The sequence below is a fragment of the Carcharodon carcharias genome, chromosome 2, assembly GCF_017639515.1.
Source record: "Carcharodon carcharias isolate sCarCar2 chromosome 2, sCarCar2.pri, whole genome shotgun sequence".
NCBI classification, from domain to species: Eukaryota; Metazoa; Chordata; class Chondrichthyes; order Lamniformes; family Lamnidae; genus Carcharodon; species Carcharodon carcharias.
In genome coordinates this window covers 214,213,979-214,232,004 of record NC_054468.1, presented here as the reverse complement: position 1 = coordinate 214,232,004, position 18,026 = coordinate 214,213,979, and the positions used below count along the sequence as shown (strand labels likewise).

Sequence of the window (18,026 nt, the reverse complement as noted above, 5' to 3'; positions counted from 1 at the left end):
GTTACAAGCAAACCAGTAGATGAAACTGACATTCATCTAATTCTAGAGTATTCAACTGGTGCCAAATGGGGGAAGCTGGTGTCTAGACGAGCAAACAGGTTTGTAACGTAACAGTTTGTGCAAACTAATGATTAATGTTATTGACTAAATCATCATTCAATTTTAATAAAATAATTAAGCCAGGTTACATGCTGATAATTCGTCATAACTTATTTTATAGACCAACTCGTGCAAAGTAAAACAAAATGTCTGTGAAAAAATTTGCATACAAATTGGTATTTAAAATCTTTGGGTTTTCATTTTTAAGTTTTCCCCTATAATTTTACAATCTAGTTTGATACCTCTGCAGCTGTCATAATTTTCTGCCAGCTGCCGTCATGGCTTGCAACTATTGTTCTATCCTTTTTATTTAGATAGAAACAGAAGGCATGAAGTTCCCAGAAAGTTTTCCTTTTTAGTGCATCCATACTCAATGAATTTCCAGTGCAGCTCAATTGACAACTGAGTAGGGAAGGTCTGAAACTTCATTTCTCTGTGCCCTATGATATGTTCCAGACACTTCGGTGTTTTGCTCCAGAGATGGGATGAAACTATCTGAGGATACTTGTAGAGTGATTCATTTATGTTTCAGAGCTGCCTTTAGGGCAGCGTACATGTGTAAAATGAGTGTTTCAGTTTAGAGCATGTTTTGAATCTAGCACATCAACCAAGAAATGATGTTTCCTTAGGTGAAGGTGAAAAGCTGTAAAGTAACATGGTGATTTCATGTGTGGTCCACATGTGCTTTCTTTCTGTGGTAGTTTACTTCTTAACATGTTAATGTCAATTTGCTAAATGTACTGTACTTGACGGTTTTAACCCCTGAAAATAGTCCACTGCTTGATCTCTTAGGTTCATAGTCCACCATGACTCATCTAATCCCATTTTGGAGTCACTCGAGGACTTTCAGGAACAACTCCAGCAATTTAAACCATCTCTACTGATAATTAGTGGGCTTCAAATGATGGATAATTTTCCCTTTAAGCCAGGTGAGAAAAAGAATACAGTTGTGTAATGTGACGTCAAATTTAAGTTGTTAAGAAAGAGACGACTGTTGCAGATGCTCTTTTGCAGCTTCGGTTATAAGTCTACTGAGGTTAGGATTTTAGAAATGCATTGATGCTTTGGAAACTGAAGCAAATAAAATGGTTGACATGTCAATACTTGACAAAAATAATTGATTATAAAATCAACACTGCTTTCTCCTACTTCAGTTTCTTGCAGCTCCCACACTGATCAAATTTCTAATCCAGATCCCAATATAGTGTGAGTATCAAGGGACAGTGTCATGGTTTGCTGTACGTAGATTCAGCTCCTCTCAGCAATATTACTGTATGAAGATACAGATTGGGCACTAATTTCCTATGTGCTGAGTAACAGTGGCACAAGCCTGGAAGTTGGATGTTTGCTGTGTCTGTTAACCGCCATCAATATATCGCTGAGAGGAAGCAAAGGGAATTTGCATCCTCAAAAGCTAATTTTTGTTTGTCTTTTTGACCTGGAATCTGGATATTTAATTTGTGTTCCATGCACCTGTTATTGGAAAATTAAATGGTATTACAGTCATTCTTTTGGAATTTTTTGGTGCATATAACCTCCTTGGTTTCCTAGCCCATGAGCTATTTCCAATGTGCTAGTGAAGTTTTTGTGAAGGATTACTAAAAGATGCATGAGAGCGGCCTGATGCCTACTTTTAAGGTGCTGTCCTGTGACCTTTTCCAATGGGAAAGTAGTTGTCTTCTTCTCTGCCATATCTTGAAGGTTTGACCAGGAACTCTGAAGCATGGGGATAATGGAATTCAAACCAACATTCCTCCACTCTAACCACATATGCTACTTTAGTGCACAACACTAAAACACACTTGGGTTCAAAAATGAATTTAAAGAAAAAAAGCTTTTTCTGAAATATAACAATTATGGTATATCTAAGCTGTAATGAATTTAAAATGATTTTAGGTACAAAGGAACCATAATGCAGTGTTCAGAATTTCCAAACTATTTCAAGTGTTTTGGTTTTAATGTATATGTTTAATTTTTCCTTTCAGAGTGCACTTGAATTTAAATATTTGATAAGGTAATTTATAACTATTAAATCCAGTCATATGCTCTTAAACAGAAGGCTTTATTACAATATGTTGTGTTTACACATATAACCCTCAGATCAAACCATCAAAGGATTCATTGTTTGTTTTCTGGAGATGCAGTTACAATGTGTAATGGTGAGGGTCCTTGAATCTTTACAACTTTGTTTGCTTTTAAAGATGCAAACTAAAACTGTACTTACAAATAATATGCTGGAATAACAAGGTTGTTATACTGTAGAAAGTCAATGCAATTATGAGTTTCGCTTTTAACAAGTGCATGCATTAACCACATTTATGCTGCATCTTTGCATCTCCGGTTGATGCAATGCATCATGTGTTAGTGTGGTAGGTAGTGGTCAGTCTGCTTGTCATCTCTTGCTTTTAGCTCTCATTGCTGGCTAGCTGTATAACTATTGTGAAAAGAGAACAAGTCACTCCTGCCAATACATAGCCTCTTCATCAGCAAGCCCTTTATAGTGCCTCCCTGTGGTGACACTTATAAACTGGGTACTTTGTGGACCCAGATTAAACTACAGGGGACTCGAAGAAGGCCTAGCCCCTAGACGCATGGCATAGAGGCCCACCAGCATGTGGTTATTCCTGATGCCCATGAACCACACCCTAGCTATGGATAAGTAGCCCCACTGCCTTATGAATATCTGATGAGAGAAAAAGGCTAAGGGAGTAAACCCTGACTGAAAATCTGGATTGGAGTCCTGTAATTAGTCATCTGTAATCTATCAAGGCAGCTTTCTGGTAACTCCAGCACCAGAACAGGTACCAAAAGGTTTGATCCTTTCCTTTGGACAGTACTGAGAGAGGGTGTTGGGCCCTGATGCTTGGGCAGCTCAGGGCCTCCATACTATTTGCCTGTTTTGGACATAATCCAGTTTCATGATTTATGTTGGCACAACATGGGAACCTCGCCAAGGACTTCAACCTTGTCAGCAGAGACAGCCACTTTGAAATGCTGCAGAAAATAGGCTACCCAATTAAACTCCTGGGTGTCACTTCCTCTTCCATGAGAATGTGCACAGTTTTCAGTTACAATGGAGCATCATTGAAGGATTTCAAGGTCAGCAGGAGGGTAAAGCAGGGCTGTATCCTAGTGCCAACTCTCTTTTTAACATATTTTTCTCCATGCTGCTATTGTATGCTTCTGAGTTCAATTAAGGATGTCCACCTGCATGCCGGTGCCAATAGCAAGCTGTTCAGCTTGACAAGACTACATGCCAAGACCAAAGTGCGTAATGTCCTGGTCCATGAGTTGCTGTTTGCTGACTATTTCCTATCTACTTTTTGAGGCACTGGGGCTAGAATGCACTGTACCTGGCTAACAAATTGTACCTACTGTTGGTTGTACTTAACTGTGCTCATTTAATTTCTGAGCTTTTGCAGTGAGAAAAGAGACAAAGAAAATGTTTGATAAGTTTCTTTTAATCCACACCAACAATTAAAAGCTGAAGGAGTCAGACTCCAAGCTTAAAAGTTAATAATGGACAGTTATTAACACTTATCAGTCTAAGCACTTTTTAACGATGTGATATGGATATACCTAACTTACTATGACAAGTTTAGTTCATGTCTACCGTGCAAGTACAGCAACTGCACGTTGTTCAAAGTATTTTTCAATAGTGAACCTCACAAGGAGGTGCTGTTACACAAAGCTAATGCCACAGTGGCATATCACTAAAAGCAACTTTTGTTATTTTGGATCTTCCGTTTTTTTTTTGTCTGAAGTTGCTGTTGCATTTGCCCATGAGTAACTAGGCTAATTGTGCTTGTTATTTTGACAGCAAATTATGGGATTATTTGTGATGCTGACTGTAGCTGTATTAAGGCATGTTGCTTGATACAATCAACCACTCCTTCCCAAATGGCACTGTCCTAGCTTGAATCTATTTCTGTCTATTCCCATAAAGCCAGCACATCTCTTGAAATGGCTTCTCTTTTTTTTTCTTTCTCTCACTTCTTTCCACCACCACCTACCCCCAACCCCTGCCACAAACCTTTCTCTTTTTTTCTCAGTTTTACATATGTGCTTAGCTTCTATTTTTGACTCCTTGGTTGTCATTGTATTGCTTAATTACTTGGTCAACAACCAACTAAGAATTGGTTTAAAAAAAAATTTCCTTCAGTTCAACAAATGCAATACCTGCCAGCCACTATATGCTTAGGCCCAACTCCACCACAGTCCTTGGCAGCGCACTTATGGTGAAGCTTAGTGTGTTACCTTGGTATCCTGTTGGTTTATGAACTAAGTTTCAATTCCCACTTTCTGGCCTCCAAAAGACATTTTTACTTTTCACATCTGACATCACCTGCTTGTACCCCTTCCTCTGTCTCTTCTCACTGTTTACCAAAATGATTATTCACACTTTTTTGACCTCCAAATTTGATTATTCAAAATCTGTGTCTCTAAAAACATCTCTTTGATCTTTCCTTCCATTGTTTGCTTTGGTCATGGTTTAGTTGTAATAATAAATGTGTGTATACTTGATTTAATTTGTTTCTCAATTGGCCAATCATATCGGCATATTAGATACAAGGCAGAACTTTGCAGTCCCCCCATGGCAGGTTTAATGGTGGGTGGTGCAGGGGGCGGTAAACATGCAGCAGGAGCTGAAAAGTCAGTTTCCCACCAGCATAAAATGACGGCAGGAACATGCGCTGCAACCCATCATGGCGGCTGCCATTCCCACTAGAGGTGGGCATGAAACTGATTTCCATCTCATTAATGGTATGCAAATGAAGGCCCAATCAGAATCACCTGCTTGATAGTCATTGTTGCCAGCAAGAAATCACACGGGTCCAGAACACATCTGGACCAACATGGCATGTACATATTGGCACTTGGCCTGGGGCAACCTCCAGTGACTGACATCTTCCAACTTCAATGCTCCTGGAGGTCTACCTTCAATGGTGAGTCAGTTATGTCCAACACCTTTCAAAAATGGTGCCTGGATGTGATGGCAGAACGCGATCCATCCAGTCTGTTCTGCACGCGATATGTTGTTTAAAAACCCCACCCCTGTGCATATTTAATTAGGCCAGTATGGCACGAATTCCTAGCATGGGAAATGCTTCCTGTCCTCACCACAGGATTTGGTCCCAGAATGGAAAATTCCACACACAATCAAAAAAAATCAGAACAATAGTGTTGTGACAGACTGCAATGTTGACTTTAATGGGCAAAATTTTCTGGTGGTTTTTTTTTTGGAGGGGGGTGGTGGCGGGCCCTGCACCTGCGTGAAATGACGCATGGTGACATTGGGCAAGCACCCCGACGTCACCGCACGCTATCGCAATATTTTGTTGGGTGGGCACGTGATGCTCTCCGATGCGCACGCCTGCCATTAATTAACCGGTCACTTAAGGCGCTTGACGCTCCAATCGACTGTGATTTTTTGGTGCCCATGCAATCCTCCAGTCGGTGCAACAGGCAGATGGGTAGGGACACATTTGTGTAAATCTCATCCACAGTTGGGATAAGAGGACTCGGTGGGGTCACAAATGTGCTCTGTTATTGATGATTCAAAGTTTCTGATGCTTGACTCTGTGATCTGCAGTACTTCAAAACACATACCAGCTGCTTGGTCTGGACTCAACTTCCAGGTCAGCACTCTGCAGTGAGGAATCTTTTCTGGGCCTGCATGTTTCAGGAAGCCTTCCCTTGGCCTGGGAATGAGAGCTGAACTCTCCACTGGAGGCATCTCCTCTGAGGAGGAAGGGAGAGCTAGAAGGGGGAGGAGGCCAGGTGTGCACCTGCAGCCTCCAGGGGAGCCACCTTTGGGAGGTCAGGGCCAAGAGACAGTCCAAGGCAGAAGGGGCTACAGAAGACATCACTATCCTGCTGCCAGGATATACAGGTGGCGAAGCAGCTACCTCAATATGTCTGAGGTGCAGTGCTGAAGGAAGCTGTCTCCCTCAAGGGAGACAGTCAACTATACCTGTCAGATGATTGGACCTGAGATCTCTGCAAACTGTGTTGGTGGACACCCCATGCCAGTGGCTCTGAAGGTCACAGCTTCTATGCTGTGAAGCTCAACTTCTGTGCCTCTGACTCCTTGCAGGGCTCAGTGGGTGATCTTTGTGGTGTTTCCAATCAGCTGTCCACACTTCCGTCAAGCAGGTTACAGACACTCTGTTCACGGGTGCATTGACCTTCATCCTCTGCCTTTTGGGACCAGGCAAGCCAGACACGGCAAGCCAGATGCTTCGCAGCCATTGCTGGCTTCCCATGCCCAGGGTGCAATAGACTGCACATGTGACCATCAAGGCACCAGCAGGTGAGCCCATTGCCTGCGTCAACTGGAAGGACTTCCACTCCATGAACATGCAGATAGTGTGCGATCACAGGATGGTGATTCTTCAACTCTGCAAAGTGGCAGCTCCCACGCCGTCTATATCCTCAGACAATCCCAGGTGCCGGGGCTCTTCATTGCTCCTGCCCGGCTGGATGGATGGCTGGGCGACAAGGGCTACCCCTCAAGGACGCCTTTCCGCCATCCAAGAACGGAAACTGAGCAGTGGGAGCCATGCCTCCGCAAGGGCTGTGGTGGAGTGGGCCATCGGTCTTCTCAAGATGCGCTTCCGATACCTGGACCGCTCAGGGGGCACACTCCAGTACTCCCCAGATCGTGTGTCGCTGATAGTGGTTACATGCTGCGCTCTCTACAATCTTGTGCTGGAAAAGGGGGACACTGTGGACGATGAAGACGTAGACGCATTGGCTGCAGCTGCACGCAAGTCCAGCAGTGAGTCCGAGGGAAATGCTGAGGGGGTAGGCGCTGACTTAGGCATAATCCAAGGAGGCAGGGTCATACTGGAGGCTTTAATCCAACGAACCTTCAGCTAGCACACCACATATGGACCTCCAGGACATTCCTGGGCTGTATGCTTCATATTCGAGACCTAAGTGCATAATCTGCCTGGTTAGGAACATTAATTAACGCCATTGTTAATAAAGTTGAATGTCCCTCAAAGCACTCGTTACATCATTGGATACCATCCACCTGCAGAACAAAAGAGGCACTCTCAGCCATGGTGACATTTTTTGAATTTATTTTTGCAAACAAGAAACTTAATGAAACAAAATGACAAAGGTGTTTAAAATTCACACCAACTCATAAAAACCTCCATTGTGGGCCAGCACAAAAGCACCAGTGATAAATCCGTGGTGTATCTAAGGTGCCTTATGTTTATGTTTCTGGGTGCCATGTCTTGGTGCTGACCTCTCGCTGGGAGTGGCAGCTGAGGCAGCCTTGGCGGACATCCTCAGGCCCATGGAGCCTGTGCTGGCCCTGCCTGGGAGGGAGTGGCCAGTTCTACAGCTGGCATCTCCCCAGTTGTTGCAGCCTGACCAGATGCAATGGTCACAGGTGGAGGAGCTGCTGCCCTCATCCAGAGCGCCCTGAGGAGCCCGCAGAGACAACAGTCAGCTGCTGTACCGATGTGAGGTTGATTTGGACCTTCCTGCTCACTGTGGATGGATGGGCACTGAACTGGGAAACTTGTTGACCAGTTGAGGTCAATGCCGATGTGAGGGCTTGTTGGCCCGAGCGCATCCCTGGGAAGCCCTGATGGGTCTACTGGAGGAGCCTCTCCACGAGAGTTGCCACTCTTTCCATGGAGGACGCATGGTACTCGGACATGAGGCGCATTGCTTCAGCGATAGTCGAGGTAGACAACTCCACCATGGACAGCAAGCCAAGCATAGCCCTAGATGCTTCTGCACACCTGGCCACATTTCCTGCACGTGCTGTGTCGCGGGTGATTCCAGAGGCACATGAGGCACCAACCTGAGCATATGCCTGGTCCCCTGCAGTCCTCTGACTGCTGGCGCCATGGGCACTTTGTCTCTGCCAGCTCCTCCAGTGACTATGAAGTGCCCTCATTGCTGTGCCCCTGGACACCAGCCGATGTTCTAATTCCTACTGAGATGCTAGTGCCTGCGCTGGTGCCTGCCTGACGGAGATGGTGTGACGATGGTGAGACTTCAGCGCCCTTGGGTGTGGGAGGGGGCCTCTGCTGCTGCCCCTCCTGGCCCTGCTCTGCTGATGCTGAAAGGAAGAACAAGGACATTGTCTCCATGTTAACTAACCCAATGACAAAGTGCATCCCTGTCCCCTTTATCATTATGTGCTCATGGTCAAGCCATGTTGCAAACTTCATCCTTCCATAAGCAATGGTCAAGCCATGTTGCAAACTTCAATCACTGAACATTCAGCACTGCCAAGACTGCTGGGAGAACAATGGTTTCAGAACCTCACTGGGCAAACATACCTGTCTGTGGCACCCCAGCCTCACTGACACCAGTGGACCTGGGCACATGGCCCCTCTCCAAATCTAGGGCCTCCCTGCTCAAATGGCTGAGAATTGCTAACTCTGGCTGCTGCCAATCCTCACCTGCTGGATGGCATTATGTGCATTCTTCTCCTGAAAAAGAGAGAAGAACATTGATGTTAGTGCTAATTGTACCTGGACTCTCTTCACGGACAGCCCATTTGGCCCACCCCAACCAGAGTGGTACATTGCAGGACTCCAGCATCTTCTCACCTCGCTGCTGCCGAACACTCTCAAAAATGCTAGGCCTGTCCCCACTGCCCCCCTAGGCCCAATGCTGCCTACATCACATCACACACCACACAGTCTAACTGTCCATAGCAAGGAGGCACAAGCACGTGGAGCGCAGAGGACAGTAGATTGATCAGTGCCGCAACACATTGAAGCTCACCTCCCAGCATGTCATCACCCTGAGTTTGATATGTCCTGGAGTTCCACCTCTGTGCCTAGGTCATTGCAGACCTGTTGCCTGCCCACTCCTGTTGTTCTCGGGAGCTGCGATTCACGCTGGACGGGCCTTGATTGGCCTGCCTGCGTAAAATGGCATAGACCCAATCTTGGGTGGCGATTGAGCCGGCTCTGCGCACACACACACGCACACACACACGCACACACACACACACACACACACACACACACACACACCACCCCCCCAACCAGCCAGAAAATCCAGCCCCATGTATGATCTTTCCCTGCATGCTGTGACGTTGGCAGAGTGTGATACCATGATTGGCTGGCTTTTTTTCTCTCTAAGCCAAAGGATAATTCCTAACACTGAAGTCAGGCAAGAATCTGCTACTGTTGGGCATAATACTACATTTTGAGGATTAATTAATATGTTGGGTTTGAGAGTTTTCTATGAATCACAGTTTACTGGCCTTGGTTGGCTTCTCGGGTGGAATGAAAACTACTTGAGGGATCCAGTCCATTTAATTTAGTAATTTGCCTGGTATGTTGACTAACTCAGGAGCATCTTCAGTACAATTGAAGTTTCCTTCAAAGATGCCCCCAAGCTGAATAATTCTATTCCCTGCCCCCCCGCCGACCATAGGTGGAGCTGGTGTAGATGTGAAGGTTCAGTTGCTTCAATTTTTGGCCATATTTATCATGTGATAAGCATGTCAGCATTACTGTGCCTTATGCAATGAAAATGGCCTTGTAAACACAAGCAGCTTATTTTAGTTTGTCAAAGCAAAATAAGTTATAGTTTAGGATTTAACACTCTCTATAATGTACAATATTTTGTTCATAATATATTAAGATTTTATTTTTCTGCTTCATTTTGGAGAGGTGTTTGCAATTCAGATTAGGTTGTTTCTGATTGTTAGCATAGCTTTACTTCATTTGGTGCATATACAGTGTATACAGTACTACATTTTTAATCACAACTGTTACAGTTCCCAGAATAGTTAATTATTGTGATTAACATTTGAATTTTTTCCTACAGGTCAACTTGAGGAGCGGCTAAGATTGCTCCAGGATCTCATGTTATCAGTTGATAGCACCACTGGAATCCATTTTGAAATGGCCTCGTTTGTGGACAGCAATCTTATGAGCAATCTTTTCAATTACGTCATCACTCATGTAGACTCTCTAGGAATGAACGAACAGGAGTTACCTAATCTTCTTAGCATGTTAAATGGCTCCAACATCACACTCCTGTCTGACCCATACCCAAGAGTAGCAAATATACTGGATCAAATGCGGGATGTTTATCGTGTCTTAAATTCTCAGGGAATAACAAGCACACACCGCAGGTTGACTCGGCTGCATGTTCATACTCTTGCTTTCCAGGCAATCATTGTTGCTAAAGAATCCTCTTGGAGAAACACCATGTCAGCAACTGCCAAAGCTTCATTGACTGCAAATCGTCATGTTTGTGGCTCACCGAACATTGATACCAGCAAAGCCAAATTGATCATGGATGATTCTTTTTCTGTAAGTCGTGAGCAAGGGAGTAAAAAAATACCACTCAAAGAAAATCGGCCCGTTTCTTGCTGGGAGGAGTATGACTACGAAATCTGTGTTGCTCCAGTGCTGGTATGTACTGAGGTTTATCAGACTGTGGGTGGCGGTGACAATGTTTCTGCAGCCAGTTTGGTTCTTCAGATCTAGTAATTTCTCTGGATCTGAAGGGAAGGAGGGTAGAACTGGCACACATTTCAATCCTTGCATATTCCTTTGATGACGGAGCTTAATAAATTTTTATGCTTACAACTTCCTTCCACCTCTTCTTCCCCCCACCCCCAAAACTTAAATTGGTAATGTTCTGTGTATACTTTACTTTGGCCTCTTTTTATAATCAAAATTCAGGTTTTTGGGCATTGTTTAAGAACACATGCTTAAATGTTTATTTTTCACAATTTTTGTATAAATTACATGATCCTTGTGTTTGTAAGAGAACCTTGATTTATATTTTTTTTTTTACTACTTCCATACTCTTGGCTAAATATTGAATAGTGCGTATGCTGTATAGGTCTCAACTCCTCCATTTTCTTTAGGAATATTCTGCACTCAAGCCAACCACTGCACTGCGTTCTGAATATAGAGCTTGGTGCAACAAACAAATTCCACCTTCATTTTCAGTCAGTATTTTAAACCCTCATGGCTGTCAAAAGTGACCAGTTGAAACTATGAACTAAGTCTGACTGTTCTCAGGTGAAAATACAGCCTTCTGCCACTTTTTTTTCTTTAACCTTTCCTCCTGATAGGATATTTTGCACCGTCTAGTTTTCTTTGGATCCCTAGTTGTATATATGCTAATTGCTCCTACTTTGACTTTACCAGGTGTATGAGGCTAACTCTTCCAGATGCTCAAGTAGTTGGGTCCAAATCAATCAAGTGGTTCTTTTCTGTTTTCTTATTTTATTTCCAGTGATCTGCTGGATTCAGTTCCAGGAGCACTGGCAGCTGTTTGGAACCTCATCAAAATGGCCTAGTGAGCCTAGATAGTCTATTTGACCAAGGGCAGAGGAAGTATGGAAGGCAGTCAAGTTCTGTTTGACCCCATCTTTCTTGAAACATTTTCAATCAACCTGATTCCTGTGGAATCACAAAATTGAGTGGGAACACCGACTGTTATCTCCACTTCAGAACACTGCAGCCTATCATGGTATTTCTGCCATTGCTGAGAAAAGCTAATTTGGCATGACCGGTGATTTTTACGGGTAGGTATTTTCTAGTTTATGGTTTGGTACCTTCCTACGTGGTGCATTTGGCCACATCCACCTCTGAACCCCACAGATTTCAGTTAAAATGACATGGCAAGTCTGATCTAAACTGGGAGTTCTGTAATAGGGAGTCTAGCACTCAACTTGCAAACTGCTGGACACTGTCACAATTCCAGCTGAATTTCCTGTAATTTCAGCAGAAAACAGAATTTTGCTGACTGCTTTTATTATGTATATTTAAGGAACCAGAGGTGAATTGTCTTTTTTTAAATGTAGCAAAATGTGCAAGTATAAAGCAGTATTCCTTGTTTTATACTAGTTTAATTTATCATTAAATTAACAAAGGAAAGTGTGTTAAACTACCATGATAATGTGAATGCATCTATACAGGAAATTACAAAAATCAAACTGTATTTCGCGCTGATATTACTAAATTCACAATGTTGCAAAAGAATAAAAGGATAATAAAGTGATTTAGCTGAGTTTCATTAGTGTTGAAATTTCTTCTAAAGGGGAATCCAGATCAAGGGGACAGTTTTAAAATTTAGAGCTATGCCAGTTAGGACTCAAATCAGGAAGCACTTTATCCACACAGTGTAGTGGAAATCTGTAGCTCCTTTTCCTCCCACCCTCAAGGCTGTGGCTGCTGTGTCATTTGAAAAATTCAGGACAGTGTATGATTTTTTTTATTAGATGAGGCTTTACAGGAATATGGAGCAATCAGATAAATGGTACTGAAATACAGATAAAATTGATCACCACAATCTAATTGAAACAGTAGCAGAGGTTTGAAGGACTTGTATAACCTGTTCGTGTTTGCTGTAGATGTGATTTAATAAAGCATCAAAGAGATAATTGCTAAAAGAAATTGAGGTTAACTGAAAAATACGCAACAACTAGAAAACACAGTCAGCGTAATACCAGTGTTGCTGTGGAAGTTTGGAAGCTCAACACTGACTTTGCCATGGCAGTGAATTTACTAGATTTTTAATAAATCTATTAAGTGCCTTGAGATATTTTATTGTATTTTAAAAGGTGCTATCTAAATACAATTTGTATAAAATTGCAATTTTTAACCTACTGGACAAAGTTTTCTGTGCTCAAGTACATATGGAAAGTTTCTTGTTCTCTTTCCATCCTGCCCCCACTCCCCCAACCTGAAACAGACTGCTTTGCTATTAAATAAACTTTACATTGAGTAAATACCTCAGCATTTTGGCCTCATTGTTTGAAGTAAGTCCAGAATCTGTCAAGAGCTACATTTAATTGAAGCTAGTTATTGCAAACAAACTTGATAATACGCTGACACTTAATATGCTAAACTGGATAGTTTTTGTTTTGCATTGATCATTTTTTTAATCAGCATTTGTTCATAAGTCCATGCAACTTTTTTTTAAAGAAAATTATGTAACTATACCTTTTGGCAGGGAGACATCATTAATGCTTGCAGTAGCAAATAATAAACTGTCAGTTTTTTAAAGAATATATTTTACCTTCAATAAAGATCATAGTTCAGCCATTCTGTGAATATGAAGCTTAGAAGCATTTTAGTTAACTTTTTCTTCGATCCAAGTGCTGAAATTTAATTGTGAACTATCTATTGCCAGGTCATGTTATTGGGTTATGGTTATTCTTACTCTCTGTAGTAACTTACTTTCAGTGAGCAATTCTGACAGCTATATGGGGTTCTTCACACAACAATGTGTTCAAAGTATAAATATCTCAGATGATTAATGAAGCCCTCAATGACCACTTTGACTATTATAATTTTGAAGCTGAAATGACTTTGGTTTGAACTACTTGGGATGTCTTTGACCACCATAGAAATGCACTAATTTGTCAACAATGTGAAATAAATATTTTGGGTTTATCCAATAACTTGTTGCACAAGTGTACACAAGTGTAATAACTGCCTGTTCACTTGAGTGACACCTACACAGGGATCCTGGCTCCTGAAAGTGCTTAGTTCCTATTGTGGTAGGCAATCATCCTCATTTGAATAAATCCAGGGGTACTTACAGATGAGCTCTGAACCATTGAGTGAAGCCACATTAGCTGGCTTTGATATATTCACAGATTTATACAATAAGATGTGACCTTGCGGAATACTGCCTCACCATTCAGAATAGAGGCACAGATGAGCAGAAGATTATGGAATACTGTACATTGTAGTGGATCATAGTCTTCTGGTGAGAACATGAAGAAATTGAACTATTTGCTTAAATATTTGGCTGTTTTTGTGGCATGACCTAAAGACTGAATTATCGTGTCAGCCATTGTAATGAGCTGCTTTATCCTTTCAGATGAAATATTCTTTTCTGTTATTTTTCCTGTTGTGCTTGATTGTTTCCAATAAAATAATTCTGAATATTTCATTGTCTAATTATTACCTCAACCAGAAAGCATCCCTCCAGACAGCCTGATTGAAATGTAGGGCTGAATAATACGGTCACTCACCTATGATGGGTTCTGCACCTAGAAGTCGGTGGCATTCCAACTTCCAGGCCCGCTGTCAGTATGTCCCTGATAATGCCGCTCATTAGGGTGAATTAGCAGCAAAAGCAATTTTACAGACCGTCATCCTGCCCAAAGAGTATCGGAGGGTGGGATGTCTGGTTTTGGAAGCTGCAGACTCTTGGAGCAAGGTAATGGCATTCTAAAGGGCCCCAAGGCAATTGACAGTGTCAGGTGACCCATCAGATGATCAATCGAGCGCATCTACTATACATAAATCTTCATTATGTACCTTCCAGTCTTGTCAGTTAATTCTGTTTTTAAATTTTACCTTGAAATCTGTAATACAGAAAATGCTGGAAAAACTCAACAGGATGTTTGTCTTCTGTGGAGAGACAGTTAACGTTTTGAGTCTTCAGAGCTGAAGGGGTAGAAATGTATGAGGTTGAAGAGGGGGTGAAGCTGGTGGAATAAAATAGAAGATCGGGGATAGTGGGTGCTCAGATTTGACGAAGATGTCATGCATACGTGACAAAGGTGGTGATAAAGATGAAGAAAGGTGCTAATGTTGATATGAAAGCCAGTTAGCAGAATGTGTTAACGGCAGAACAAAGGCCTTGGCTGCCTGAAAACAAAACATAAGTTACATGGGGGTGGTGTTGGGGAAAAGAATATCAAAATGGAGGGCAGCATTCATGGTCTGAATTTGTTGAACTCCTCAGTGCAGAAAGCTGTAAAGTCTAATCAGAAGATGAGGTGATTTCTGCCAGTTTCCCAAAGCAAACTGGAGGAACAGCACCTCATCTGCCAATTAGGCACTTTATAGCCTTCTACACTTAATGAGTTCAACATGTTCACAACTTGGCTGTTATTTTTTTCCCCAACAGACTTATCCCTGCCCCCACACAAAAAGTTAGACTGGTCTTATGTTTAGCTTTCAGAGAGTGCTGACCCTTGCTCTGATATTAACACATTCTGCTATCTGATCTTTATGCAACTCTTGGCACCTGCCTTAGTCTTTAACACTATCATTACCACTCCGTCTGCCTTGTGCCCATGACCTTTGTGAAATCTTTCCTGAGCTCCCACCTATCTCTGATCTATTTTGCTTCACCTGCTCTATCCCTCTCTTCAATAGTACAAATCCCATTACATTTCTACCTCTCCAGCTCTGAAGAAGTCATATGGACTCAAAATGTTAACTCTGCTTCTCTCTCCACAAATGCTACCAGGCATGCTGAATGTTCCCCAGCAATTTTTTTTTATATTTCAAAATTTAGCTAATCATAGATGGTAGAAGTTTTAAAATTCTGCACGTCTCCTGCCTTTTTGTCATCGAGGAAATGTCCATTTATTACATATTGCTATGCATAGTTGTCTGTGCCATTGGAGCAAGGGAGAAGTGTTCTAGAATGGACAATCTGCCTCCAGATGCAGTGAGGCTGCCCTTGGTGCCTTCCTGCATGCAGTACATGATGGACATCACCAGCTCATACCAAGCACTAGGAAGAGAAGGAAGCCCAGGCAGACTCCTGTTATGTGGGGGGAGGTGGCTGATGAGGTTAAATGTTGAGATGGTGAGGAGAACTTGGTCCCAATTGTCACAAAAGGCTCAATGGCCTCGGTCAGTTGCAGGTAGCTAGATCCCTGCCTATATACCTTTGGCATAAGTTTGTCTGTGCCTTAGCTGAGGGTTTCTGGGTTCCTCTAGGCCTGGCACTGCTCTGTCCTGTTCCTGAGGAACCATAGCATCCTGAGCCTCTGTGTTCCCTCCTTCCTCTCTCCATTCTTGCCATCCTCCTCCTAATCCTCTCTTCTTTGGAGGCTGTGTTTCAACTTAGACAACAATCCCCATCTTTTCTAAGACACTTTTTCAACTGTCAGCCCTGGGTAATGACAGGAAAATATTCCATCAAAAGAGCCCTCTGAATCAGAGGAGAGTTCTCTCATGAAAAATATCCAAAAGGTTCGTCTATCAACTCAAATGAGCAGTCCTTGCTGTCAAGAGGTTCAACTGCAAAACTGAGACTCCAGCCTCAGGTGCAGTTTTAAACCCGCCTGAACAAGCTTGCCCTCAAAAAAAAATGGATTCCCCACCTGCAGTAAATCTCAGGTTTATTATTGCTTTCTGACCATGTTATTGTAATGAGATGGGTAGTTAATAAGTTGAATTGTCTTCAAATTAATATTTAACCAATGCAGGTGGAAGCTGGCATGATGATGCCATAAACCACTCCAGAGGTCATTATGCTCCGCAAAGTGGAAAACACTCCTGATCTTGGAGTATAAAATTCTGCCCATAGATTGAGTGAGGTGTTGGGAACTTGGTTCATTTGGGAATTCGGGGCAGTGGGACAAACAAGTGATTTTTTTCTACTTATGTTTTTTAAGCCCCATTGGTTGGCGAGTTTCCTTCCTTGTCTCCAAGCTGGGCGAGTGCAACTTGTTAGTACTTAATTAGTTAATAATTTACACAGATAAACTAAATAAATAACATTGGACAGAAATAGCAGGGCTTGTGGATGCCCTGACTGCAGCATTTGGGAATATGTGGAATGCGCCACAAACCCGGATAACCATATCTGCAAAAAGCTTAGGCAACTTCTCTGAGTTGCTGAGCTGGAGTCTGAGTTGCAGACATTGTGGGGCATCAGGGAGGGGGAGAGTTACCTGGACACTTTGTTCCAGGAGACAATCGCTCCTGTTAGGTTAAGCAAAACTGTAGACTTTGTCAATGATCAGGGACAGGAGGATATGACTGCAAGTCAGGCAAGTAAGGGAACCAGCATTTAGTGATGGACAAGCTTTGGCACCTGACTTTATGCAATGGGTAGGAGGTGCTTGACACCTGTGTGGATGGAGAGAAGGACTGCAAGGTGAATGAGCAGACTAACCATGGCACCATTGTGAAGGATGCCAAGCAAGTGGGGAGGAGCGAAGAGAAATGTGGTAGTGATAGGAAACAGCATAGGCAGGGGGGGTGGAGGGAAGGGAAAAGAATAGATACTGTTCGCTGCAGTTGAGAGTGAGAGTCCAGACAGCTGTGTTTCCTGACTGGTGCCAGGGTTCAGGATACAACTCAGGGATGGAGGGGAACTTGCAATGGGATGGGGAGGATCCAGTTCATGTATATACCAATGACATAGGTAAGACTAGGAAAGAGGTTCTGCATAGAGGATATGAGGAGCTGGGCACTAAATTAAAGAAAGCAACCTCAAAACTGGTAATCTCTGGATTATTACCTGAGCCATGCACAAATTGGCATAGGATAAATAGGACTCAATGTCTGGTGTGGCAGAAATGGGTTCCAGTTCATGGGGCACTGGCACCAGTACTGGGAAAAGTGGGGGCTGTGCTGTTGGTATGGTTACACCTGAACCATGCTGGGACCAGTGTTCTAGCAAGCCGTGTAACTAGGGAAATAGAAAAGGTTTTAAAGTAAATAGTGGGGGCAAGGGATAAAACTTGGGAAGATTTGGTAAATTAAAGTGCAGACACAAACCAGAGAGAAAGGTGTTAATATGAGAAAGGATAAGCAGACCATGACACGGAGGAACAGGGAGTACAAATCTCAGCAGATAAGCCTCGAGGTTACAAAAATAAGGACAAAACTAAAGGTTCTAGATCTATATCCACGTAGCATTCAAAACAAAACTGATGAACTGGTAGTGCAAATAGAAACAAATAAGTATGATCTGATAGCCATTACAGAGATGTGGCTGTAGGATGACATAGATTGGGAATTGAATATTGAAAGGGTACATGATGTATAGGAAGGACAGGAAGCTAGGAAAAGGTGGAGGGGGCGGGGGGGGGGGGCTTTGTTAATTAATATTAAGAACTAGGAGTAGGAGTAGACAATTCAGGCCCTCAAGCCTGCCCCGCCATTCAATACGATCATGGCTGATCTCATTTCGGCCTCAACTCCAATTTC

The 18,026-nt window shown here is 42.9% G+C and overlaps 1 protein-coding gene across 7 annotated transcripts in view; it reads left to right on the top strand.

Annotated features, from left to right (window-relative positions):
• The window catches only part of adpgk2 (ADP-dependent glucokinase 2), a 35,370-nt gene extending 21,362 nt beyond the window's left edge, over positions 1–14,008 (top strand). For all 7 annotated transcript variants that reach the window (XM_041176512.1, XM_041176458.1, XM_041176466.1 and 4 more), the window contains 3 exons: positions 2–98; positions 892–1,028; positions 9,916–14,008. In XM_041176512.1, coding sequence (XP_041032446.1) covers positions 2–98; positions 892–1,028; positions 9,916–10,583 — 902 coding nt within the window. In that variant the 3' untranslated portion in view covers positions 10,584–14,008. The remainder of the gene's footprint in view (position 1; positions 99–891; positions 1,029–9,915) is intronic.
• The last annotated feature ends 4,018 nt before the right edge of the window (positions 14,009–18,026 follow it).